The sequence below is a fragment of the Borostomias antarcticus genome (assembly GCF_949987555.1).
Source record: "Borostomias antarcticus genome assembly, chromosome: 2".
NCBI classification, from domain to species: domain Eukaryota; kingdom Metazoa; phylum Chordata; class Actinopteri; order Stomiiformes; family Stomiidae; genus Borostomias; species Borostomias antarcticus.
This window is the reverse complement of record NC_140235.1, coordinates 5,769,363-5,797,106: the sequence shown is the minus strand read 5'-3', so window position 1 is coordinate 5,797,106 and position 27,744 is coordinate 5,769,363. Positions and strand designations below refer to the sequence as shown.

Sequence of the window (27,744 nt, the reverse complement as noted above, 5' to 3'; positions counted from 1 at the left end):
AACTCAGAAGTAATTCGATTTTTATTACGTCAGTAGCTGTAATTTGATTACTGCACATTCAAATGTAATCCCTTACATTACAAGTTACTGGAAACGTAACCTGATTACAGTAATCCGTTACTTTATAATCAGTTATTTCCAACACTGAAATTAACCATGTAACCTGATTTGTTCTGCTTACATTGTTGGCTTGCATGATATAGATTACAATATGATGATTCTTTTTTAAGAAAATAAAAAAAATACACCACCATGCGGGTTAACCGGTATAGCTTCCTTTGTAACTGTGTGTGAAATCAGTCAAGCCAGAATCACCCACCGGCTTCCGTAGCCCCTCAGTGGAGACCCCGCGGCGGTGGCTGCTTGATTGACGTTGAGGAAGAAAAAGAACAAGATCGGATTACAAGATGGCGCTCTGTGGACGGTAGTGAAGAGGCCGACGTAGTTGTTGTGTCCTCACTGTGCATTTGACTGTCAGATATCCGGCCTTTCTGAGGGAGTTATACAATATATCTCAGTGTATTATGCTGGCGAATTAGGTTAAAGTTTTCGTCTATTATCGTGAATAACATACTCAGACGTATGTCTGGAACATGCGGGTAGAAAGAAAGTTTCCATCTCGAGGATAAGAAAGCCCTGTTTTAGAGAGAGGGTGAAGCGGCTAGCTAGCTCGCTAGCGTCTCCTCGGCAGCCATGTCGGATACTCGGCGGCGGGTGAAAGTATACACTCTGAATGAAGACCGCCAGTGGGATGACAGGGGCACGGGACACGTATCGTCAACGTTTGTGGAACGATTGAAGGGAATCTCGTTATTAGTTCGGGCCGAATCTGACGGTGAGTTTCCAACTGCTAGCAGGCTAGCTAACGCGAGCTAGCTTGTTTGCTAGCATATTGCTAACTCGCTATCAGTAGCCCTTGTTTAGCTTTTGCTTCAACGTTAGTTTGCATATTTAGTGGCTTGACACTTTGAAAGCGTTGTGTTGGTTTGTGTTCGCACATAGTTAACCTTAACTGTGAAGTTAGCCAGTAAACACTGTGCCAGATAACATGTAAGTTAACGTTAAGTTAGCTAACACAGGCCTCACATTCTGGGCCAGCCACTGTTAGCAAAGCAACTTGCTACACTTAGCTGGTGCTAGCTAGCTATAACTTCATGCACTTAGCTAAGACCACTGACTTGGTCTTTCATGGGTTGGACTAGCTAATCAGCTCATCAGACAATAAAGATGGATAACTTGCTTTCTACTTAAAGTTAGCTTACTTATAGTCCAACTGTTTGATGATTAACAATCGCAGCTAAGTGAGCCATGGCGATTGTTAACTTTTAGCCAACTAGCTAACGTTACTACGGGCATGAATTTTGTTCCCTTTCATCTAACATCGTAATGTTATGTAAACACATTGGTTTTTACATATGCAGCTGTCACCAGGCGGTTGAAGGTTAGTTCTAGCATATAGTTAAGTCACATCACTGATTGTTGTTCGTTTGTTCAACACCCAACTATATTATTGTTGACATTGTAGCGATTCACTTATTATCACTAAGTAAATGTGTCCCTGCATCCAAAATAGGGTTTCGTTACATTCGTAAATTCGTTACATAAATGCCCAATTTTGGATGCAGGGTTAATCGCTTGTTAATAGCAAACACTCCCATCTTTCAGGCTCACTTCTGTTGGAGTCCAAGATCAGCCCAAATACTGCATATCAGAAACAACAAGTGAGTATACAGCCTCTAATTATATGCTTGCGTGATATATGCGTGATATATACTGTATGTGGTGTTTCTTCCAGTGCAAAGAAAGTATTCTTACATGGGGAGACCCCCTCCTTCATGGAGCTGTTCTGTGTGTCTCCTCCCCCAGGACACCCTGATTGTTTGGTCCGAAGCAGAAAACTATGACTTGGCTCTGAGCTTTCAGGAAAAGGCTGGTTGTGATGAAATCTGGGAGAAGATTTGTCAGGTAAGACAACATATTGTTTCCATACCCAGGGCTGAAAATTAACACCGGCCAAATGCAGGTAAAATGTCCAATTGGCGACTAGATTTCGGAGGGCTATCTGAAAAAAACAATACTTGGCCGGTAGATTTTTTCCATCTACAGTCCCCTTGGCAGGTGACTCACCGTGAGCCAAAAAGTTAATTTTCACCCCTGCATACAGCTGTTTTAGAGAGATTTATGATGCATCATTGGGCTCGTTTATGGTCTGGAGGTTAAACTATTATGTTGCAGTAATTGAAAGAATAGAACATCTGTCACGTGTAAATGTTGCATGCAGACATTTTTATAATAGTCAGGCTTTTGTTTGTTTTGTTTTTTGGGGGACTCAGCGGAACCTTTGGAAAATGGACAACATTGTTCTTATTTAAAGTCTTAATGTCTCTTAAGTCAACTTTATTTTCATTACACCCCTCAGGACTAATTTGCCATTCCAACTAACCTAACTAATGAGTCATTTTGTGTTTCCTGTTTTTTCTAGGTGCAGGGGAAGGACCCGACGCTGGAGATCACCCAGGACCCCATCGATGAGTCGGAGGAGGAGCGTTTCGAGGAGATGCCTGAGACGAGCCATCTGGTGGAGCTGCCCGTCTGTGAGCAGGCCCGTCTGGAGGAGATCGCTGACCTGGTGACCTCGGTCCTTTCCTCACCCATCCGCAGGGAGAAGTTGGCCCTGGCCCTGATGAGCGAGGGCTACATCAAGAAGCTGCTGCAGCTCTTCCAGGTGTGTGAAAACTTGGACAACCGGGAGGGCCTGCACCACTTGTACGAGATTGTGCGCGGCGTGCTGTTCCTCAACAAGGCGGCGCTGTTCGAGGTGATGTTCTCGGACGACTGCATCATGGACGTGGTGGGCTGTCTGGAGTACGACCCGGCGCTGGTGCAGCCCAAACGCCACCGCGAGTTCCTCACCAAGACGGCCAAGTTCAAGGAGGTGATCCCCATCACGGACTCAGAGCTGCGGCAGAAGATCCACCAGACGTACCGGGTGCAGTACATCCAGGACATCATCCTGCCCACGCCGTCCGTCTTTGAGGAGAACTTCCTCTCCACCCTCACCTCCTTCATCTTCTTTAACAAGGTGGAGATCGTCAGCATGCTGCAGGTGAGACGAGCAGAACCTTACAAAGAGACAGGAGGTCATGTCAAGTATAATGTGACAGCAAACCAACATGTTTTACAACATTTTTAAACTCCTTATCTGCCTCAGTGACCCAGTGTCAGTGTGCCAGTGTGTGTGGTGTGTATATGTGTGTGTGTGTGTGTGTGTATATATATATATATATATATATATATATATACACACACACACACACACACACACACACACACCTCGAGTGTGGTGCCAAGATGATGCACACAACTTGTAACAAAAGTTCTTTCTGTAGAGATTTTCTCGCATGATAACCTTTTGGTCAGCTGAATAGTAGGGATGCACCACCAATTGTGAAATTCTAGGCCGATACCGATGTTTAAAATAACAATTTGGCTGATATACCAATGTTTTTGTTTGTTTTTTTTGCTATTTATTCCTCTCTTTATGCCAGGGAAGAAATCTTCATAAAAGTCATTCACCCTTTCATTACACTATCTTTGAATGAGCACATTCATTCATACAAATGTGTGAAACAACCTTTTAATATAGCATTCTTTCACATGACCGAAGCCTGTTTCAGAAGCCTTTTTAACCATCGGCCAGGCCATTGTCATCGGTGAATTTCATCTTATTTCTTATTGCTGATAGATCAATGAGTCAACAAGGCAAATATCGGCCAATACTGATGTACGGCCAGTAAATCTGCATCTCTACTGAGTAGTATTCTACTAGTGATTCCTACTAAACAGGATTGATCTTTATCTAGAATGCTTTGCGTTGTAAATAGTAGGATCACATACAAATGTTAAAGGGTGGCTCATAGACCAATAACATTGATAACTATTTACAGATAGTTCTCCTCAATTAATTGGTTCAATGTACAGTTCAGACTTTAAACTTTGGGTGTTTCTCTTTTTGCTTTGATAGTGGTGAAAGGGCTCGTATTAGATACTAGATACTGTATCTGATCCTCATTTAAAAGTCATTTAGTCTGAAGTCATTATGTATTGGACCCGGACTGGCAGCACTTCGTTGATATCAAGTTGTAAACGATGAGGATGTTGTGGTGTGACAGAGCTGCTGCTATTGTTACACCCGTCTAGCCTGTCTTGACTGACGGGAGACTGAACTACTGTGAATGTAACCTGCAACACAAAAGGGCGCAGCCACACATCTGGCATCTGCCTCCGAGTCTGAAGTCTCTTCTCAACATGATCTGAAGTGCGGCTGTTGCTCAGGAGGTAGAGCAGGTCGTCCCGTGATCGTAGGGTCGGCGGTTCGAATCCCGGCTGCTCCTGTCCACATGTCCTTGGGCAAGACACTGAACCCCAAATTGCTCCCAATGAGTAGGCTAGCACCTTGCATGGCAGCTGCCGCCATTGGTGTGTGAATGTGTGTGAATGAGAGGCCATTTACCGTAAGTTATTGAAAACAATTCTTGTCAATAAATTATATTGTCCCTTTTTAATGAATCTGGGTTTTCAGTCTATCTTGATATGCTCCCTCTTTAAAGAGGGTCCCTCCATTCTTCACAGAGCGTGTACCTTGGTGAATGGAGAGGCTATAGATGGTGTGTTTGTAAACCCAGTTTTCCCTGTGCTACAGGAGGATGAGAAGTTCCTAACTGAGGTCTTTGCACAGCTAACAGACGAAGCCACAGAGGACAGTAAAAGGAGGGAGCTAGTAAGTCTGATAATGTACAACTCTACCCTCTAGTTTAGATTGCTTCAAGGAAATGCAGTACATTTCTTTATTACATTTCAGTATTATACTGTACGGTTTACAGTACATTTTCCCATCAGGAATGTTGCCACCCGTTAATTTTCTTTTCCCCCCTACAGGTGAACTTTTTCAAAGAATTCTGTGCTTTTTCACAAACGTTGCAACCGCAAAATAGGGATGTTTTCTTCAAGACTCTGGCAAATCTAGGCATTCTTCCTGCTCTTGAAATAGTCATGGTATGTATTCTCAAGCGACTGTATCAGCCTTATCATGATATAGATGTATATCAAACAATGTGTTCCACCTTTTTTTTCACCCTGTTCATTTCATGCGTTTCAAAACGGGTCTGCCAAAAGCTCATAGCAATTCACTTAACAGTACATATAACCCATGTCTGTTCTCTCTCACTTCTTCTCCCTCTCTTTCTCTCTCCTCCCCTCTCTTTCCCCAGGGAATGGATGACCTGCAGGTGCGGGCAGCAGCCACAGACATCTTCTCGTACCTGGTGGAGTTCAGTCCCTCCATGGTCCGAGAGTTTGTCATGCAGGAGCCTCAGCAGACCGACGACGTAAGGAGGCAAACGCACACATACGCACAGTACACAGGCCTCAGATCAGCTTTGATCTGCATCTCGACTGTGTCCGTGTGCTCCTCAGGACGTGCTGCTGATAAACGTGGTGATCAAGCAGATGATATGTGACTCGGATCCCGAGCTGGGCGGAGCCGTCCAGCTGATGGGGCTTCTGAGAACGCTCATTGACCCAGAGAACATGCTGGCTCCCACCAACGTGAGAACCTCAGATGACGCACAAGCACACCCATGCACACACTCTCTCGCTTCCTCTCGCTTCCTCTCTTCCTTTGTCTCACTGCCCCTCTCTGCCTGTATCTCTTACCCTCTGTCTTGCACATATGTCTGCAAAACTATGATCTAACCAGAATGTGTCTACCCAACAGAAAACTGAGAAGACAGAGTTCCTGAGTTTCTTTTACAAGTACTGCATGCAGGTCCTCACAGCTCCTCTGCTGGCCAATACCGCCGATGAGAAGAACTCCAAAGGTGAGTTAGGCTACAGGGGGTAGAATACCATGGATATGACTCATTGTTGTACATTGTGCTGTGCCTCTTGTGCTCTAATTATTGTCTGAATGTTGGCATGGTTTCTGTTGGTGGACTGATTAACAGTTTAAACTTTGTCGTTCAGATCTACAGGAGGGCTCCACCAAGATCAACCCAGTGTGTCCAGGTAACTTGTCTTGAACTCAACATAAAACAATGTACTACACAATGTACTGCACATTCACATTCAGCTTAATCCATGTCATAAGGTGTGCTGAAATGCCACCTAACTGTCCTCTGCGTCATGTCTTGTAGATAATTTTCAGACGGCCCAGCTGTTGGCATTGATCCTGGAGCTGCTGACCTTCTGTGTGGAGCACCACACGTACCACATCAAGACCTACATCATGAACAAGGACCTGCTCAGGAGAGTTCTGGTGCTCATGAACTCCAAACACACCTTCTTGGCCCTCTGTGAGTAGAGTAGGGTCAACGTTAGTGATAGGTTTAACGCACGTCTCCCTTTTTTTGGTGCTGAGCCAAACTGCAAAGTACAGGATTCCAAATAGTGAAAAGGGGCTTGCAAATCTGGTTCTATGCTCCCAAAAATATTTGATTGAAGTCCAATCCAAGTAACCTGACAAAGATTCTGCTCAGATCAAAACATTGTTTTCTTCAATAAAATAGTAGCGAGGCCTTTTTTCAATATTTTCAACCTCTTGAGTATTGGAAATGACCTAAACTGGGGTACGCTGGAGAGAAGGAACACCTGGGGTATGTTCCATTCTTGAGTGTTGTTCCCTCTCCCTACCTTCCCTGTCCACTCCCTCTCACATATACACTATATGGCCCCACTATCTCGCCCCGCAGTGGTGGAATGAACTGCCCACTGATGTCAGGACAGCAGAGTCGCTGCCCATCTTTCGTCGCAGGCTCAAAACTCATCTCTTCAAGAAGTACTACAACAATCCTCCCACCTAAGCACTTATTGTATTATATTATATTGCACTGTACTTTAGATTGTGATTCTTGCACTTTGCCTTCAGCACTAGATTATGCTCTTATTCACTTGTTTTAGAAAGAAGATGCACTTGTGAGTTCTGGCAAGTAGTAGTACATTGGCTCTTCCTACGTTAAATGCAATTATTGTTAGTCGCTTTGGATAAAAGCGTCTGCTAAATGACTGTAATGTAATGTATGGACACAAGTATCGGGCCACCTACATTACACCTACAGGAGATTTTATGACATCCCATTCTAAATTCATAGGCATTAATATGTAGTTTGCCCCCCTTTGCAGCTACAGTATAACAACTTCCACTCTTCTGGGAAGACTCTACAAGATTTTGGAGTGTGTCCGTGAGAATTTTTGCCCATTCATCCAGAAGGGCATTTGTGTGGTCAGACACTGATGTTGGACGAGAGGGCCTAGCTCGCAATCTCCGTTCTAGTTCATCCCAAATATGTTAGATGGGGCTGAGGTCAGGGCTCTGTGCGGGCCAGTCAAGTATTTCCACACCAACCTCACCCAACCATGCCTTTATGGACCTTGCTTTGTGCACTGGGGCACAGTCATGCTGGAACAGAAAAGGGCCTTCCCCAAACTCTTCCCACCAAGTTGGGAGCATAGAATCGTCCAAAATGTCTTGGTAAGCTGAAGCATTAACATTTCCCTTCATAGTAACTAAGGGGTCTAGGCCAATCCCCAAAAAAACAACCCCAAACCATTATCCCTTCTCCACCAAACTTTCAGGTTGGCACAATGCAGTCAGGCAGATAACTTTCTCCTGGCATTCACCAAACCCAGACACTGCTCCAGAGTCCAGTGGCGGCGTGCTTTACACCACATCTTGGCATAGTGCTCGGTGATATAACACTGCAGTTATTGGGTCAGCAGAGCGTTGGTGATTCTTACACACTATGCGCCTCAGCACTCAGCGACCCTGCTCTGTAACTTTACGTGGTCTGCCACTGAGTTGCTGTGGTTCCTAAACGCTTCCACTTAGTTGATCATGTAATATCTGGGAAGGAAGAAATTTCACGAACTGACTTGAAACGGTAGCATCATATTACAGTAACATGCTAGAATTCAGTGAGCTCTTTAATGACCCATTCTTTCACAAAGTTTGTAGAGGCAGAGTGCACGGCTAGTGCTTGATTTTATACACCGGTGGCAATGGGACTGAATGAACACCTGAATTCAATGATTAAGAGGTGTGTCCCAATACTTTTGTCCATATAGTGTATGATGTGTAGTGGGAAGATGTAGACTAGGTGGAGGATTGCCCTTCTCATACTCAGCAGTCTTTGTGAAAGATGGTGAACAAGGCCAGATGGGTATGGAGAAGAATTCTTGAATGGTTTCCCTCAGTATGGACTCTGTATTCATAGGGTCTAGAACCTGCAACCACTACGATGTGGGCACCACACTCCGAGCTAGCCTGGCAACCCATCCTTAAATCGCTCCGCCCACTGTTATTCTCTCATGAAATTAAATTATGGAGTGAACGCCATATCAAAATGTTCTGCTTGGGGGATAATGTACCCACCTACCTGCCTGGCCAAAAGAAACCCTTTTAAGGTGAAAAATACCAGGTTTTGTGTTTTTAGCAGTCCTCTTATGTGCCCCAACCCCCACCCCGAGTGTGTACCACCAAGACAAAAATCTAGGGGAAACACTGTAACCTACATCCCTAACTGAGCAACAGCGGACTGATAACTATGCCGTTGTCTTTGTCCCCAGGTGCCCTGCGCTTCATGAGGAGGATCATTGGCCTGAAGGATGAGTACTACAACCGCTACATCATCAAAGGGAACCTGTTTGAGCCAGTCATCAACGCCCTGCTGGACAATGGGACCAGGTACAACCTCCTCAACTCGGCCATCATCGAGCTGTTTGAGTTCATCAAGGTGGAGGACATCAAGTCTCTAATAGCCCACATCGTCGACAACTTCTACAAAGCCCTGGAGTCCATCGAGTACGTCCAGACCTTCAAGGGGCTGAAGGGCCGATACGAGCAAGAGAAGGACAGGCAGACACAGAGGCTCAACAGGTCAGTGGGCTGGGGGCTAAATAAATTGCCTTTTTGTGTTACATGTTTGTTTCAGTACATTTCATTGAGATAAGGCATTATGTTGAATACTAACTTAAAAGAAGAGGCCAGAGCTAAATTAATTAATTAAAATTATGTGAAATATATAGATCAACGGTTAATCTGCAGGTAAACTAGAGACTTGTCAAATAATAAAATATCTGGCATGATGGCTCAGAGGAAATGACTCGTGTTTGTCCTTATACAGTGTAGACACTGTACCATAGGTTTAGGGTCAAAGCCGCGCCACAGCAAAACCTTGACCCTGTTATTCCCACGACTGTCCGTTCCCACTCCATGCTTTTTGACTTATGATTTTACAGAAAACTGAAATGAGACTTTGTTATTATGTAAATCAATGAATCAATTTACTAAACGAAAAGGCCAGTTATTAAAGGATTCAAACTCTTTATTAGAACAAAATAGTATGTACAATGTGTGTGGCCGCACAGTAAAATTATTTTATTATTTATTGTCTTATCTAAGCTTGCTCGATCGCCTTGTTGAGAGGGGTCAGAGAAGAATTTTTACAGCTCACTTATCTGGCCCCCGGGTGATTACTGTTTTTTTCTTCACTCTGGAATATGTAGAGAGTGGGTCGTATGCTCTCCTCCCTTGTTCTCTGTAAAGCGCATTGTGTTGCCGCTGGGTATGAAATGCGCTATACAAATAAAGCTTTGATTGATTGATGTCTATGTCCACACATTAGATAGGCTATTTCCAGTGTCTGTTGTGTCGGCAAATATCAGCAGCCTACTCGGAATGACTCGTACCTATAGCCTAGCATAAAATGCAGAAAATCAGGGGCTTTCACGGATATCAGATATCTAATATTATCTAATAGGCTATTTATACAAATAAACAATTGACAAGCACACTGTCACAAACCGGCTCTTGGGCCCTGACAAACAAGGCGAACAAACCAAAAGGGAACTTAGAATAGCAAACCAATGTTTAATAATATATAAATATAACAAACATGTAAGAGAACTGAACAAAGGATGTGCTCAGGGAGAGGGATCTTCCTGAATGACGAGCCTGGGACAGGTTTTAACCCCTGGGCGGCGCGCCCAGGTGTTCCCAATCAGCGGTAACGACCCTCCCAGCTCCGCCCACCATCACCGCCCTGCAGGGAGAGAAACACAAACACACACACAGAGACGGGCAGAGTGGGAGAGCTGCAACACACATGTTTGCATCACACTATAAACAGTTAATAGTACTTAATACTATAAGTAAAACAAGAATAATCATTCGTTCGATTTTTTTGCCTCTGCCAAGGGAAGTCTATTTCCAGTGTCTGTATATGAAAACAAAATAGTCTGTTCTGACTCAGATCCCCAAAATGTGTTCTAAAGTAGGAGAATTTGATTTTTACGATGGGACAGGGAAATGGGAATAGGAAAGAATTGTGATTATAATTTTATGAGTGCAAACTTTGTGACTTTGTATTGTATTGCAGAAATTACCACCAAGGGAAACAGCTGGGTTCGTTCTCATAACTTTAGTGATGTGTCTATATGTGCACAGATCGTCAAAATAAACTTTACATGCTGCAGAAAATGGGCAGCCTCGCTTCCTTCAAATATTCTCGACTCTTACGATAGGAAACGACGTTGGAATGGCCGGATTAATGCATCCCTATAAATGATTAAAGGTATTAATGCTCCCTATAAACTATTAATGGCATTTGGCTATTTCAGTGACATTAACACATTTAATTGCTATTTACAGGACAATATGACCGATTATAAGCTATCCAACATGCCAAGCAATCAAATTGGATTGCGGCAATAGCCTGGCTACTCTGGAATGGCACGGCTTTGGGGGGAGACCGGAACAATAAGATTGTTGTTCCTAGTTTGTGGTGTTCCGGCAAACAATTGGAGTGAGCATAGCTAGACCACAGTAACGCCAGTCTGCTACTGTTAAATACCTGTTGTCTGGCAACATTAACAAGGAGAAAGCCAAACTATAAAACAAAACCCACCGATGAAAAGGAGGACAAATATAGATATTTTATTACACAGCTCTCTGAAATACTCGATTCTGATTGGAGAATTGTGCGTTTGGCCGGTGAATTATTTCTCGATAATTGCGAGCAATCTTCACTGCAACAAGCAATCTTCACTGCTGCTGAAGGCAACACATTTGTCTATGGCCGACAGTTGAAAGTTGTCTGAAAGTTTGAATACTCTAAAGCCCATGGGACCATTTTGCTGGCGAAATAAAAAGTGTAGACTTATTAGTATTAATGTTGTTGGTAAGTAGCCATGTAATAAGCGGGATAACGTATGGCCAGCTGGATGTGAATGGGTGAGAGGCCATTGTAAAGCGCTTTGGATAAAAGTGCTATAGAAGTGCGGTCATTCTACCATTTACCAAAAGTCCAGCAGAGAAAAGAGCTCAGTCGGAGCAAGAAGAGGGGCAAGCAGGGTGGAATGCAGAGAACTTCAGAGGCTTAAAAAAAAAAACTACCGCAAAAATGGCTCTAACACAACTATTCTTGTGAATATCAGATTACTGCAGAACAGGATTGATGAATTAAACACCAACATCGGCAGTTTGAATCGGATTGTAACGCCACAACGGCTGGAGTGGACTCTCAAGCAGCCATTCTTAGTTTCTGCGTCACGTGACTCCGAGTCTGTGTCGTCTCCCTGGCAGCAGATACCGCCGGGAGGCCCGGTCGATGGACGAGGATGAGGAGATGTGGTTCAACGACGACGAGGATGACGAAGATGGGGAGCCCGTGGAGAAGAGCCGGTCTGATGAAGACTTCCCCGAGAGCTACGGAAAGTATATGGAGGCCAAAAAAGGTGTGTATCCTTCTGCTACTCCACTGCAGTGCTCAATGGGTTGGTGGGCGGATGGTCAACTTAGATCCGTTTTGCGCAGACAGATCTCAGATGACCAGGGGCGAGTTTTCCTAAAGCTTGGTTAACACTGAGGTCATCCTGACATCTGTGGATATTAAGACCTCTGGGTTTTGAAGCTTCTGTAAATCTCAACCTCAGGTTAGCGTGTCCTGCACTGCGTAATGACAATGTTCATCCTGTGTGTTTTCCATCTCGTTGCAGCTAAAGAGTCTGAGGACAAGGAGAACTTCCCAGAGCGGACCCAGCCTGGCCACTTTAAGCTTACCTTCTCTCATTCTGCAGGGGCCGCCAACGGAACCAGCGGCGCCAACGGCAAACCGGCCGCTGCCTCGCCAGCCGCCGCCGCGGCGCCCAACAACGGCTCCCCTGCCAAGACGGCCGCACTGCCCGCCACGCCGGTGGTCAAGGTGAGTCGGCCACTGGCCGTCCCAATCGCCATCAACCCCTCTCCTACCTAGACGCTTGGCAGTAGCTTTACATGAGTGATGAGAGGTTTTTCTGTCTCTAGTGCCTTAGCTATTCTCGGCACAAGAACCTATACATGCCTTAGGCCCCGTGTCCCTTTTTCTGGCAAAAAAACGCTGCAGGGCGCTGGGGAGCGCTTCGTCCCGTTGCCCTGCAGCGCTTCTATCAAACATGACATAGTGGTGTCCAAAACAACGCCACATTTTTGAAAACAGTGAGGGATAAAAAATATCTGATGCAAAAGAATATTGACATTTGTCGTCTCTAATTATCAGTACCTTAATGTCACTCAGTGACCCAAAACCATTTAGAAAGTTAAATCAAGCATAACAGCTCACTGTGCATATGAGCAGCCTTTTATGAGCAGCCGAGTTTGACACAGCTGGCATAACGTTACGTTAGCTAGCCGACCGGCTAACAATTGCTAGTTTCGTAACAATGTTGCGTCTAAGTAGATGAATATAGCATCCTAAAACATAACCAGTTAGCTAGCTAGACACAGTAGATAGTCAACTAATAATCACACGTCTCTTGCATCTGACAACTTGACTGGATGTATTTATTATGATATGATAGTGGCCTTTGAGATATCCTTTCACTAGCCAGGTGTGGGACTTGAGAGATGACTCCAGACAGCTGACGAGTCAAGCCCTATCCAATATCTGATCGGTTGCTGGAAAGGAGCGGCAGTGACGAGACCAGTGCCTTTCTGAAAAGTTGAGATATTTTCAACTTGAGCGCTCCACTCAAACAGCCGGAGCGCTCGGAAAAAGACGCTGGGTGCTGCGCTTTAGGCGGCCGCCAACGCTCTCTCCTCATTGGAAAACAATTGAAAAAAAGGCGCAGCCGCTCAGAAAAAGGCGCTATGTGGACATGACCCCTTAGTTGGTCATGGTCGGGGGGTCTGGAGGAGATCAAGCGTATATCTATAAGGAGCACACTGCCCACTGGGGTGTAAAGTCATAGTTGGAGAGAACTCTAGCCATTGGAGTGAAACTATGTATAGGTACAGACCTCCGACTATAAAGGTGGGACAAACTCAATACCATGTTGTCTGATCAGGGAAAATTGGCTTAGTTCACACGGCAGGTCTTAACGCTCAATTCGGATTTTTTACACAGATCAAAATTTTTTGTTTAGCTGTTCACATGACTTTTTAAATGTAACCTATATTTGACCTATTATTTGACTCCCGTGTGAACATACCACAGCCCTGAACAGACCCGCATGCGCAGAAGAACAATAACAGACGTCAGAACGTCACACGCAGCGCACTGTTTACGGAAGTAACGTTAACCATGGATAATGTTACAACCACAACCGAAGTTAGCCTTTACTACGGGTTGATTTTCAAGTATTTGTGCAGTGGACGCCGGCGACGGTATGAGCAAATGAGAAGGATGAGGATGGTCTTGTGACGTGCAGTATGCCGCACAAGCACACCACAGTGGAACGCTTCACGAATTTGCAAGTCACCGCTCTAGAGTGATGTAAAAAAGTCGCATTAAACACGACATGACTGTTCCGAGGGCGGGCGCGTTGCAAAACATCAGACATGTATCCAATATAATACCACCTCTGAAAGCGACCCAGGTTGGAATTTAAAAAATCTGATTTCATGTGACTTGCGCTGTTCACACGGTCATGAAAAAATCAGACCTATGTCGCCTGTAGGCAAAAAGATTGGATTTGGGTCACATTTCAGTGCCGTGTGAACAAAGCCATTGACTGCGAAGTGTGTCTCTGTGACTGACCCGGATAACTATATGCTGTTGTACTAAATACATGTTGAATCTGATCAACAATTCAGTCCTCAGCTTTACCTACTTTTGACCTCTGTACTGTCACCCTCAGATCAGCAATCCTTTAGCATTACGTGATGGGACAGGAGCTGTGATGTTACCTGTGTTCTCCCTCTGTCTCCAATAGACTGGACTTGTCGGCCTGGTGGACTACCCCGACGACGAAGATGAGGACGACGAGGACGAAGAGCAGTCGCCGCGGAAACGGCCGCGTCTGGGCTCATAAGCGCGGCAGGAGCGCATGGACGGAGTCGTCCGGTCTTTGGTCGGCTAGCTCGCCGGCGCCGCTGTCTGTCACGCGGTCCCCGCTGCTGGAGAGACAGAGAGACCGCTCCCCAACTCCTCCGTTCTCCTCCCCCTCCCTCCTACTGACCCACCCTCTCAGAGCCCATGCCTTCCTACATCCCCCCCTCTACCACCCCCCCCCCCCCCTTCTCTCCTGCACCCCACCCCTCCTCCACTACCAGGCCTGTGGACCAGACAGGCTGAACAACGGTGCCAAGGTGTCTCCCTGTTGCTACAACAACAGCAAGCGCTGCACTCACTCGACCCCCCCCACTCCCCTCCCCCCCCAACCACCACAAATCGCCCCCGACCTCAGCCAATGGCTCCACGGTGGAGGATGAAGCTGCGGGGCTGATAGGAGAACCAGACAGCCAGTCAGGCTAGCAGGACTAGCCGCTTAGTAATGGCAGCTTGATTGGCTGAATGTGTGGACCCCCAACCCCACCCCGGCCCCCCTCCCCCCACAGATACTGTTCTTTTGGGTCGGGTGGAGGGAACTAGGCAGACAACTACTCCAAAAGAGAGAGAGAGTGACAGTGTGATGGGGGATAAGAAAATGACGACAACGACAACTAACTAACCTTCAAAAAAAAACAACCAAGTCGCTTAGTTCCGAGGAGCAGGACTCGACCATGGAAGCCAGGGCTGCATTTGGCCGAGGCTCAAATACACACAGGACTATTTCAGCCAGGAATCCTGTATTCACGAGTTTATGAAAAGTACTGTACAGATATTTTTTTCTTTTTAATCATTCGCCCCCTTAAATGATTTTAAAAGGGGAGAGTTATACCTGCCAGTGTATTATTTTGTTGCACAGATTTTAATCCCATTATTTGATTCATTGTAGAAAGTTAAGAGTTGCAAATGCTGGTTTTAAAAATAACATGTATTAAACTGCAGTAAAGTCAATTTTTGCAGCCAACGTTTGAGGATGTCTGGAGTTTGTGTGTATTCAGTGGTCTCTTGACGACGCGGCTCCTCGACTCACCCAAGCTACTGGAGGTGTCTGTAGCTCTGTGGTGTGTCTTGTTTTATAAGAACACAGTCCCCCCTCAGGAGTTCACACTACCCCTGAATCCTTAACAAGACCCTATTTCTCCTCTGCACTGTGTAGATCTGAGAAAATTGGACAGGTATAAGAAATGGCAAATACCATTCTTAATCTTCATGTTACTTATGCCTACCCAGTAATTTTAGATCTACACAGGTGTGGTGAAGTAGAGGTTCACGCTCCATCCCAGTTCAGAAGCTACTCGTGATGGGTTGAGATGAACCTACTGGCAGTGCAGCTCCCCGTGGTTCGAGAACATTTTCAAAACCGAGTTGAACCAGTGGCAGTTTTAGACTTAGTGCTGCCATTTAAAATAGACATTCCTGTTGACAAAGGTATAGTTTGAGAGGTCAGGCAGTGACAGGTAGATGAAAGCATTTCAGTCTGAGGAGTATGTAGCTACAGTACCACAATCGGTTGCCGGTGCCCAAAATGTTGATCCATTTCAACGATTGTTTATAGAGTCCGTAGTTTTCTTTTCTTTTTCCTCCATGACAATTTTGTACAAGTGCATTTACTACCACTATCCTCCATTCTAAACATTTGTATACATTTGATATTTGATAAGTTGTCAGATTAAATGTGACCCTGGCATTAAAACTTGTGAATCTACCTTTATTTCCAACTGGAGAATTTACTTAACCCGCAATGTTTCAGGCCATCTTTGCAGTCAGTTTTGAATGTCTTTTCAATATACATGCACTTATAAAAAATAAAAAATCATACAGTATTAGCAAGGTCTTTGTACAGTAACTCATACATCATGAGATCTCAGCCAAAGATGTACAGGTATGTATAAAATGTTATTTATTAAACAGCATACATATTACATAGAATTGGTGCATTATTATACTTCATAGACTTTCTAGACTGGTTTTAAATACTGCATTCTTACAATATAAACACAATGTTCCATTGGCCCCTTCACAAGCACAGTCCATGTCTCAGCTCTGGTGCACTCACAGTCCTGGGGCCTCATTTATAAAACATTGCGCAGAATCCACACTAAAAGTGTACGTGAGCACAAATCCCAAAAATGGAAACCGTACGCACGCCCACCTGCACCCAATTTCCCCTTTATCAATCACAGTCCACCTGGAAACGTGCCCACGTTAATCACCCTCGTACCCCGCCCTCTACACACCCATAATTGCCTATAAATGGCCAGTGAACTGCCTCATTCATCCAGTCATAAATGATGACTGCTTTATGACAATGACGGCGATTCATATTGTGAAATGTCACTGTGACTGTACACTGCATGTGACATAAAGGAATCTCGAAGTCCTAGTGGCGGAGGTTGAGGGAAGACTCGTAGTAGCCGAGTGGCAAGGCGTTGGTTTTGTACAGTGAAAACCATAGGTTCAATCCCCATCCGCACCACTGTGATTAGAATATTATGAAACTAGCGGGTGTAAGACTGAGGCGTTAAAAACGGCATCAGTTTAAACACAATTTGCCCTACTGTTCACCTTATTTATGAGAATGTCATGATGAAGTATTGGGTAGAATGTAGGCTAGATCATTTGGTTACATGTGTTGGTGGCTTTCAACAGGACTTTCTACATTGTACAGATCCGATTAAACTGTACAACATGAGTTTTTTTGTTGTTGCAAAAACATAATTATCCTAATCATGTTTGCTCATTATCTGCTGTTAGCAGAACAGGTTTAAAATAGTAAGCCTACCACTACATTGATTTGTTTATGGTGCCGTTAGCAAAATCAACACAGTGACAACATAGTGACAGTTGGCATATTCGTAAAACCATTCACAAACCCCAATATTCAGTCAGAAGTCAAACTTCTCAATAGAATAAGCTGTCTGACTGTGTGACATAAACCCATTCTACACACGCCATATTACGGGAGCTCTATAATGCGGGAGACATGATGTTGATTGTTTTACACAAGGTTGGTATCAATTTCAGTTTAATCCTGCCGCGCGAGTCGCAGTCTGTCATGTCTCCAGAGATGTGCGCACGCGTGGGTCAGCGCTGCCGTAACGCGTGCGCACATTCCCCCGTCACGTTTGCTTGTTATAGATCACCGCTTGCCCGGAGAAGTGTGCATCTTTCGGGGCCCATCTTGAGCGTACGCAACCTTTATAAATGAGACCTCTGGTAAGACTACAGTTGCTCTTTATACCCTGGAAGAATGTACAGTATTGCAGGTGGGTTTATTTCTTGATGACCTCTTCTTTCAGCTTCTCAGCCAGGTGCTTTCTCTTCTGGAGCTTCTTCCTTTCCTCGACTGAGATCTCCTGTGAAGAGGAGACCGAGCAGCTGAGTCACATCATATTGGCAACAGTGTCTGTCTCTGGTAGAGGTTCAGTAGCAGGGCTGTAGCTAAGGAGCACACACGGCGGACACAGCACTCATAGATCCAGATCTCAATGTGCTTCAACCAACAGCAAACATTATCAGGGTGTTTTCCTGATAAGAATCTTTCCCTTTCTCACATGAATCTCTTGCCAAGCCAATTTAAATATACGCCATCTAGTATGTGTGGCCTTTTAAATTCAAATTCTAGACTCAGCATGGTGCTTACACCACTGAGGTGAGGGATTAAATTCTCACTGAAAGTGTGGCCTAAACACAACACACACCGACTGTAATTAGCTACGGATAAAATTAGCTGCTAAACAGCATATAGGATTGGGGTCAATCGAGTCAGCGACTGCCAGCTGGCTATAGCACACAGATCCAAGGACAAGTCAGCTACTACTACTACAGTGGGGATGTGTTCACTCCAACATGGACGAGGGTGTCACCTTCTGCTTCTGTCCACCCCCAGTGGAGTTGACAGGCTGGGGGGGAGAGACAGTACCAGTACCAGTACCAGCTGCCCCATTCCTCTGGGGAGCGCCCTCCTTACACAGGCAGGTAAAAGGCATAGAGAAAGAAGGAACAAATCATATACAACTCAATAAGGAAGTGTGGTGTTAAACTGGTGAACTAAAGAAGGGGGTGATTTGAAGTAAGAGAATTATAAAAAAAAAAAAAGAGAAAAGAAAAGGCATATCCCTTAAGAAATGTGCGACCAGCGAGCAAAATATGTTTTGCTTCAGGTGACATGTAAGTGTGTGTGAGACTGTCTGTTTCGCTTCAGGTGACATGTACGTGTGTGTGAGACTGTCAGCAGCTTCATACAGGCTGAGTAGAATGTTTTACCGGCGTAGTGGGGGGTGCTGGAGTAGGGTTGGCTGGGACTTCCCTCGGTGTGGCCGGTTTGGGCCTCTGTTCCTTCTTCAGGGCCAGCAGCTTGTCTCTCTGCTGCCGGAGGTACAGCGCCCTCTGCTGGAGCTGCTCCTGCTGTGACGCAGACAACTCCTAGAGACACACACACACACATATCCCTCAGTTTCTTACAAGTTCCAGATCGAGTAAACGAGTGCATGGGCCTACCACTCCCGGCGTACAAAGCACCAGACTCACGGTGTATGGCTTGGAGATGCCAGCCTCCTTGCGCGCCTCCTCTATCCAGCCCTCGGCTGCCTGGCTGCTAGGGTTGCCGCTGGGGATCTTGTCCCCGGAGCTGACTGGGGAGATGGCGCCCTTTACTGGAGCCCTCACCGCTGGAAGAACCCTGGGCTCCACACTTCTCCGCTCTGAATACACAGGGGGGGGGGGGGGGGGATCAGGCCTAGCTCATAGCTCATCTACGCAAGCTACCCTTACGCGGCTGCGATCGCCGGGCTGTACGCAAGCGTTTTTTCCACGGCACACGTCGTGACGCAAGGACGCGTCTAACACGCCTTACGTAGTGTAGTTTGCGTAGATTATGAATCTTACCTGTTGTCAGCTTACAAGGTGCGGACGTGCTGGTCTTGGCGGGACTCATCTCTACCCCAGCAGCTCTTGTCCCTCCCTCCTCCCTATTCAAAGGTGCACTGTTTGCCTACGGGGAGCGCAGACATGGAATCTATTAAACCTTTCAGCAATATTGAACACTGATTCACTCTGAAGTAGTTGAATGTACACCATCCAGGCCTATGAGGCAGCCTACTATGACTGAACACAGGGTTGGAGGAGGGGCACACTGTCTAGTGTTTACTATTCTACATCACTAAGGACTTCACCTTCTACCATATTTACCATGCAGTGTGAGTCTGCTATAGTTCTACTACCTGTGTCATACTATAGTAGTACTATTAAGACAGCTAGCATACAGTCTGAGTCTACTATATTAGAATCTAATTTATTTCAAAGTAGGTTTACGTATAAGAGGAATTTGCTTTGGTCTGTTGGTGCATAATACAATACAAACAACAGAGTGGAAGGACAATACAGGACTTGGTACTACTACTAGCCAGCATACAGTCTGAGTCTGCTGTCGTAGTACTACTAGCATACAGTCAATGTTCCTACTACTGGGTCAATACCGTAGAGGTCCCGTTAACCAGAGTGACAGGGTCTGGAGCCTGGGGACTAGCTCTGCCTTCCCCCTTCACCTCTACCTTGGGCTTAGCATGGACACCGTACAGGGGCGAGGCAAGGGGGAGACCCAGAATAGAGGTGAATATACAGGCTACAGAGCCTCGGACAGAGCACTCACCAGGAGAAATGCCTGGTTCATGCCAACGTGGAGATTCTGAGAATTCACCTTGGGAGTGTCTGTTGTTGCGTGTGTCTGGACACTGACGGCCTCCGGAACCGGCCTATCGACACAGCTGCTGGAGGTGGAGCCAATCTCCTCCTCCAGTTGAAGCCTTCGAGACATTTCCTCCTCATACTCCTCCTTTGACCTCCTACACGCACACACACACACACACACACACACACACAATAGAGATGGAAAAAGAGATGAGAGAGATTGAGGTGATAAAGATAGAGGGAGACGAGAGAAAGAGGGAGATCAAATTGTAGGGGTTTGATAGGGCATCACCTACAATGATAATTGTAGCTAACAAGATCATTACATAACAACTACCTTGCTACACACACAAATGTAGTGCCGTGTTCATTCAATACTGTATATGCATTGGAGTAAGTTACCGTTTTCTGCAATACTCCACCCAAAATTCAGTAGCTTCTTAGACAATGAAGCTACATGTCTATTGTGTAGCCTATAGCTGTCTGGCTGCACAAAGAGCACCACTCTGATAGAGCAACGTTCCCTATGTCAGATGTCGCCCTCGCCCTTTCAAACACTGACTTCACATGATGCAACCTACCTTGTGTCTGCAACGTTCCTTCACACCAATGGGTCTCCAATACTGTCCCTGCGTGTCAAATCAATACTCTATTCTGGCGCCATGAGCGGTGCGTGTGGTGCAGGGAGCAGAGGCCCAGCAGAAGCAGCAGCAGAGCTGTCTAGCCACTCGCACGGACCCCTTCATTTGATTTATTAGCAGCTTAATACGCCTGAGAGTGAACTTCCGGACTTTCCACCCTGCAGCAAAGTCTGATCGTCACAGTTGAGGACATCTGGGCCCAATTCCAAACCAAATCCCCTAGGCCCCAAGCCTGATCGCTGGGGAGCATGCAGAGAACAAAGGAGGGTGTAAACGAGGTGCACCCATCCTATCCACCAATCCTGAGATCATCTAGTGCACAGGGTAATAGGTTATTTCCCTAGAGAACATAAAGTTGAGTTAGATTTGATTGACATGCCTTTGCTCACGAAACTAGCCCTAGACCTTACACTAGCCCTTACCTTAACCATTTGTTTTACATGCCGTAACGTAATCATTAGTGCTTAGTTTAACCGTTAAGCCAAAAAGGGGTCAGTGTGATGGGCCGATACAGTGCAGGTAGTAGGGGTTTTATTTGGATTGGGTCAATCTGGGACAGGTTCAGGTGACTATTGTACCACTGATCTAATGGTCCGATCAGACTGTAGGGGGCGACAGAGATTGGTGTGTGAATGTGGATGTGAATGGGTAAATGAGAGGCCTTCATTGTAAAGTGCTTTGGATAAAAGCGCTATATAAGTGCAGTCCAGTCCATCTCGATCTGATAGACCTGCAATTCTGTTATATCATATTAAGCTTAACACACACAGGTAGGGTGGAACGCAGGGTCCTGGCCACAGAGACAAGTATAAAAACACAATTTTCTCAGTTGCCCATGAGCGTAAATCCCTCAAACCAATATTAGTGAGATCCTAAGGAGCTTAGCCAGCCAGGTCCCTATAGACACACAGAGCAGCTCAGAGCTCTGAGTCCCACTTGGCCAGGCGTCAACAGCAGAAATCCCATTAGACCTAGAGCTCCTTCTAGAGCAGCTAGATGCGCTGGGTGTTCTCACCCTGTCTGATTGACGGCTGCCTAAGTCTTCTGGCAACAGTTTTAGGGTGTTTTCACACCAGGGGGTTTTATTCCGAAATTGATCGCGTTTCCCTAGTATTACGATTCATTTTGGCATGTGTGAACGTAGAAATTGCGACCGGTTCTGCAACAAACCAACCGCGACGAGCCTACCTGGAGAGGGTGGTCTCGTCTCGATTCAAGCGTTCTCCCTTACGATTCAGTTGTGGTCTGAAAGCATCTGGCCCTCAAAACGAAAGCTAGCCAGAAACCAACTCCTACGCTATCGCAAACAATGCCGTACATGAGGACTCACTACTGCAGAGCACAGTAAGCCTGGGTCCATTGTGATCCTCGTTCTGTTACTGGCGAACTACCTCTCCAGACTCTTAGCAAACGTTTGCGGCGAACACAAAGCTAACGGAAAATAGTTCGCTAACGTTCGCTATGTTCGCTGAATTTGAACGCACCCCTGATCTGTCTCGATTGGGTGTTATGCCGTGTGAACACAAACTGGAACTAAGGACAGTTGCAACATTGTATACATTTTGTTCCGATTCCCCTTGAATCGGAACGAAAAATAGGTTTGAAAACACTCTTAAAGAGGAACAAATTAAAGACACACTCTGCAGTTATGGGCACAAAGATGTACAATAGTTTCTTATTTTTCACAGGAACATGTTAGGCCTTCAATACTCATAAAATTGCACCACAAAGTCAGGTGTCATAGTCTGAACAGTAGGTCACCTACTTGAGCACTTCGTGTAGGATCTTCATTTCCTGCTGTTCCAGCTCTGTCATCATGTCCACCCCATCAGTCAGACACTCAGGCAGGGCTCCTACACACACACACACACAAAATTATAGTGCATATATGTGCACGTGTGTGTGTGTGTGTGTGTGTGTGTGTGTGTGTGTGTGTGTGTGTTTGCGCGCATGTGCGCGTGTGTGTGTGTGTGTGTCTGTTGCACAGTACAGGGCCTGGTCCTACCGTTCCTCTCTTTGATGACCCTGAGGGCCTGGAGCTGAAGCTCCATGTTCTTCTGCACCATCAGGGAGCGGAACATCTGGAAGTCGTCCGTGGCTAGAACCGGCTGGAACACAGCCTGTGGGCGAGAACACAGGACAGACTAGAACCGGCTGGAACACAGCCTGTGGGCGAGAACACAGGACAGACTAGAACCGGCTGGAACACAGCCTGTGGGCGAGAACACAGGACAGACTAGAACCGGCTGGAACACAGCCTGTGGGCGAGAACACAGGACAGTTAGAGGCAATTCCAGACAGACACACTATAGTGTTAAGAGTTTATACGAAATAAGCTGTTCAAATGAATATGCCTGGACCCACATCGGTACCACTTTAGAATAACTGATAGACTTATATGCACCTGAAAGTGGGTCATCAGCATTCTCTCTCTCCATCTCTCTGGTCCTGGGGTTTGAGGCCTATAAAGACTACATCCTGTGTAGCTTGTTCTCCGAGTGACTTAAATCACACCTGAGAGCTTTTCCTGGCACAGGGCACCCCGGCTACTTGTCCTGGATACATCACTCCGCAACAGGAATAGCTACCACAGGGCAGAGCTCTTCATCTGAGTAGCCTAACCCAGTTCACAGCTGCCCTGCCAGCTAGCTGGACTAATCCTGCCATAGATCAGGTTCTCCTCAGTACAGTGCAGCTTGGACTCCCTCAAAACTGGACTGGACCAGCAACAACACTTACACATTTAACCGTCTAAACACAGAAGCACCGAAACTAGTTTGATGGTCTGGTCTCAAAACTGTAAAAGCCCGTACTCTAACAAGGCAAACTCTTTGTATATCCCAAATTCACCAACACAAATTAATAATTTAGCCTATCTGATTCTAATTCTCTCTCTCCCTCTCTCTCTCTAACATTTCACTCACCCTAAAGCCTGGGGGACAGACTTGTGCTACCAAATCTCAGGTAACGAAGAGCTGATTAGTGTCACCGCCCCTCCCACACTCTACCACAGATGTGGTGTGACTCCCAGTCCCCCCAGGGGTGGGATAAAGGTCAGGAGCCGGAGAAGGCAAAGCTGTATTAGCAGAGTTGCATCAATGAGGGAACCAAAAGTTCAAATGGTAACATGGTCTATGGAGGCTCAAATAGTTCCTCAGTGGATACTTTTATTTATTTATTTTATTTTAACTGTTTTCCATAGAGAACCTTTTGAGCAAACTGAAGTACACAATTATTTAGTTTCAAAAAAGCATGATTTAAAAAGAAAATAGAGAGAAAATATAGAGCTGGCATTCATCTGTGCTTTGTAAAAATCAGAGAAAAAAATTAAGGGGGAAAAAAAGAGTAAAGGGTTTTAGATGAATAAATGATGATGGGAATTTTTCGTCTCATCTATTATGTTTGCCTTTTAGGAAATGTTAATGGTAATGTTAGCAGTTTGCTGGCAAATCTCCCACAGTGCAAAGCTGCTTGTAGCAAGCCACAATTAGGATTAATATGAGCCTTCATGATCCACCATTGCTATAGAATACAAATGGAGTTGATGCAATTCTCTGAGGCGAGGGAGGTCAGGTGAGGTGAGGTAAAGGGAATAATCGCCTGTGTCTGCAGTCCTGAGAACAGCTTATCTTCACATCATGAGATCAACCTCCTTGCCAAGTCTAACATAGGGCACAGATCATCTAATCTCATCTAATCTCCCCAAGCTTAAAGAAACTGTCAGCGATATTCATAAAAAATATATATAAAAAACACTATCAAGAAATCACTGATGAGGAGAATTTAACCTACTACCCTGTCATAACCAACTTATAACATTTTATAAGTCAGGGTCCAACATTATGTTTTTTTTTCCCCTTGCCCAGTCAGGCAAGCGGGTCAGAAATCTACTTGCCCGAAGTAAATTTTTTACTTGCCCCTAAACTAATTGTTCTATTTCGTAGCAGTTAACAATAATAATAAATGAAAAAACAGAATGGCTATAAACCCAATCGGAAGTATACTTTGTGATGATTTTTTTGTCAGAATATCAACGGACACCAGTAACCACTCGGTGAGTTTCCTGTCTTTGAAAACTAGAGTTAATGGTGTTTTTGCTGGATTTTTTCAATCCAATTTAATCCAATCTGACTTTATTTATAGAGCACATTAAAAACAGCACGAGTTGACTAAAGTGCTTTCCATTTCAATCAATCAGCTGGTTTGAGAGTTTGGCACCTGCACCTGCACCTATTCATCCATTGAGTGTGTTAGCAGTGACGGGTCACATCTCGAGAGTGCACCGTGTATCGAAAACTTTGATATAGGCCATTGTATATCGTAAGTAACCTTATAACATGGCTTATAATGCTAAATACCGGACTTGTCCTTAAAGCAAACTGTGCAAAACATAGTTGGAGTTTTGCCCACATCCTCTAACTCCACCCAACTAAACTCCTTTGTCCAAGACCAAATGAGGTAAGTGAGTTGCTTGCTTTACTAGGCCGACGTGGCATTTTACTTGCCCCGGGCAGTCGGGCAATCCTTTTTGTTGGGCCCCACTTGTTGGGATCTAGTCAAGTAAGAAGAGGACTGTAGAGAGCTTTTCTCATTTTCACGTGTAGGACGTCCACTAGGTTCCTGGCAGTCTGGGCCGGTAGAAGGGATTACAATAGGGCTTACCTGAAGGGTTTTGGACTGGGCAAAGGGAGAGGAGCACGCCTCCAGAAACTGCTGCTCGTTTATGCCCACCTCCTCCATGTAGGTCTCTAACAACTTCTCCACCTGGGAAGAAACATGAAGGCTTGCAATTACTGATTTCCCTGAAGCGCCTTAGTAATCTAACACAGTCTGTTTCCATTTTCCTCTGACACCAGCTGTCTGACAGCATTCATATTTGGCACGACTACCGGCAGGGGTCCCAAGCAGATGGTGACAGGGCCTGATTTTTTAATTATGTAATTAGGGCCAACTAAATGACCAATTAGTGATAGTACTATGCACTACCCACAGCAGCCAGCAGGTGGCACACAATGTGCATGCACACATTTACATTAAATTACATTCCATTAGTCATTTAGCAGACGCTTTTATCCAAAGCGACTAACAATAATTGCATTTAACGTAGGAAAAGCCAATGTACTACTACTTGCCAGAACTCACAAGTGCATCTTCTTTCTAAAACAAGTGACTAAGAGAATAATCTAGTGCTGCAGGCAAAGTGCAAGAATAGCAATCTAAAATACAGTGCAATACAATACAATAAAATACACACACGCTATACAGTAGATTGTTCATATTTGGATGGAGTCCCGAGGAGACAATGACATGGACAGATTTTTTATATATATAAGGTCGTTAGGGCTAACTAAATGGCCAATTAGTGATTGTGCACTCCAGTGGGTATCAAAACTAGTAAATATTGACATTGAAGGGAAACTAGTTGCCATCCTGAAGCCTGTTTTCTATATTGACCCTGTTAGGTCACCATCAATCTGTTCTGTGTTCAATCTTTTACACTTGGATGACTGGGATGACTGGTACCAGATTTTCTATCTATATTCTAATGTTACATGTATTCACCAAAACAAGAAGAGTCTTGGTCAGTGAAGTAACTGCTGATATCCATAAGATGCAATGTTACTATACATGTAAATGTGATCAGCTATTGCAAAAACTTTACTCACCAATTGCTTGTACTGCTGGTGGATTTCGGTATACGTCAATTTGTTTTCATCTTCATCATCAAAAACTGAAAGAAGATGCACATAGAGTAACCCTTCACTTGAATCTGTGGTAGCTTTACCTTTTGAAGTCCAGTATTACCTTTTATCTGATTAGACATTATTATTTCAAAAACAACCCAGTTAGATACACCAATAAAGCATTATCATGTGTTTGTCACTCGTGCCTCCATGCTTCTATACGTCACTGTGACATTGTGACACTTTCATCACTGTGACATTACTTCCATAATACTTGGCTGGCACGCTTTGCTTTCAGATCCCTTCAGTCAGACCCTCTTGGATAATAGTAGGGTGGCCTAGCCAGCTTTGTTGCTACTGCTGCTAGCTAGCTGCTTAGCTGACATTAGCTGGCTGCAGCTTCTTTGATGCTGCAGTCGCGCATGCCAATACAATGGCCTAGATAAAGCAATAGCACGTTGGATTACTTCTTATCTTAATATAATTGTACAGGTAGCTAACGTTAGGTTAATTAGACACAATAACAGTTATTACACTCAGTATTAGAATGATGAGACCAACAATTATATGGCATCGCCTTGTATGGCTTGAGGCTTAATTCAATCCAGGCAATGTGAAAACAGAAGACCACCCTAACTCCATCACAACACGAATACATGCAATACATGTTAACGTTACCCGGATGGCTAGCAATTTGGTAGCTAAACGTTAGCTAACGCCAAACCATCCTAGTGAAACTAACTATAGTGCTAAAACGAATAGGGGCGGAGCTTTTTACCTGTACATTTGTTTTCCATGAAGTCTGTAACAGGAATGACCCATTCTGGACTCCCCAAGTATCCAGCGATGCTCTCTACGACCCATTCCCTGTCCTCAGCCATGTTGGCTGTTCACGCGACACCCTGCAATGTTGTTTTGGAACAGGACGTTCAACCCTAAGCTTGTACAAACATGCACAATTCAAGCCGAAGGACCCAGACATTTGTTGGGATCTAGCTAGCTTGCTAATCCAAAACCACCCTTCCCTGGAGCATGACTTGCTAGTCGTGAGGGAAACGCGCACTCATGAATTTCGAAGTAGTCGAACGCATTGACACATAATCGGTCGCTATGGTAACCGATTACGTCAATGTTTTTGTGTTCTGAAAGCCCGTGATTGGTCCGCCTGCCCGGGGCGGAAGGAGGGATGATGACAGAGGAGATGGACCTCGGCATGATTTATTAGAAAAAAAGGCTATTTAATAGAATGTTTAGTGATATGTTTGTTTTTTGTTGTGTTGACTGGCATTTTACTTGGAATTGAATTCTAGTTCAAATTAGAGTTAAAGTTCACAGTTACATATGCCAAAACCTCAATTTCTGCCTAAAAGG

General features: G+C 45.0%; 2 protein-coding genes across 6 annotated transcripts; one reads left to right on the top strand and one right to left on the bottom strand.

The window, feature by feature from the left end:
• The first annotated feature begins 408 nt into the window (after window positions 1-408).
• On the top strand, window positions 409-16,047 carry ppp4r3b (protein phosphatase 4, regulatory subunit 3B). Of its 4 annotated transcripts, none has more exons than XM_084460364.1 (15): window positions 409-835; window positions 1,666-1,721; window positions 1,867-1,965; window positions 2,483-3,106; window positions 4,703-4,780; window positions 4,939-5,055; window positions 5,271-5,387; window positions 5,476-5,607; window positions 5,777-5,879; window positions 6,025-6,066; window positions 6,195-6,353; window positions 8,623-8,932; window positions 11,642-11,790; window positions 12,133-12,257; window positions 14,245-16,047. In XM_084460364.1, exons 1-15 carry the CDS (start codon window positions 694-696, stop codon window positions 14,341-14,343), a joined length of 2,352 nt encoding a protein of 783 aa, XP_084316490.1. In that variant the 5' UTR covers window positions 409-693; the 3' UTR covers window positions 14,344-16,047. The 4 variants fall into 4 exon arrangements, with proteins under 4 accessions (XP_084316490.1, XP_084316488.1, XP_084316489.1 ...); XM_084460362.1 differs by having other exon boundaries at window positions 12,052-12,257; XM_084460363.1 differs by having other exon boundaries at window positions 11,639-11,790.
• Window positions 16,048-16,324: 277 nt separating this feature from the next.
• Window positions 16,325-27,415, bottom strand: cfap36 (cilia and flagella associated protein 36). 2 transcript variants are annotated; one of them, XM_084450696.1, is made up of 11 exons: window positions 27,152-27,415; window positions 26,356-26,420; window positions 25,352-25,453; window positions 22,695-22,809; window positions 22,455-22,542; window positions 20,059-20,203; window positions 19,248-19,353; window positions 18,891-19,063; window positions 18,627-18,785; window positions 18,227-18,325; window positions 16,325-17,716 (listed from the first exon to the last, which is right to left on the bottom strand). In XM_084450696.1, the coding sequence occupies exons 1-11, from the start codon at window positions 27,252-27,254 to the stop codon at window positions 17,633-17,635; spliced, it is 1,239 nt and encodes a 412-aa protein (XP_084306822.1). In that variant the 5' UTR covers window positions 27,255-27,415; the 3' UTR covers window positions 16,325-17,632. The 2 variants fall into 2 exon arrangements, with proteins under 2 accessions (XP_084306822.1, XP_084306823.1); XM_084450697.1 differs by lacking the exon at window positions 18,227-18,325.
• Between the last annotated feature and the right edge of the window lie 329 nt (window positions 27,416-27,744).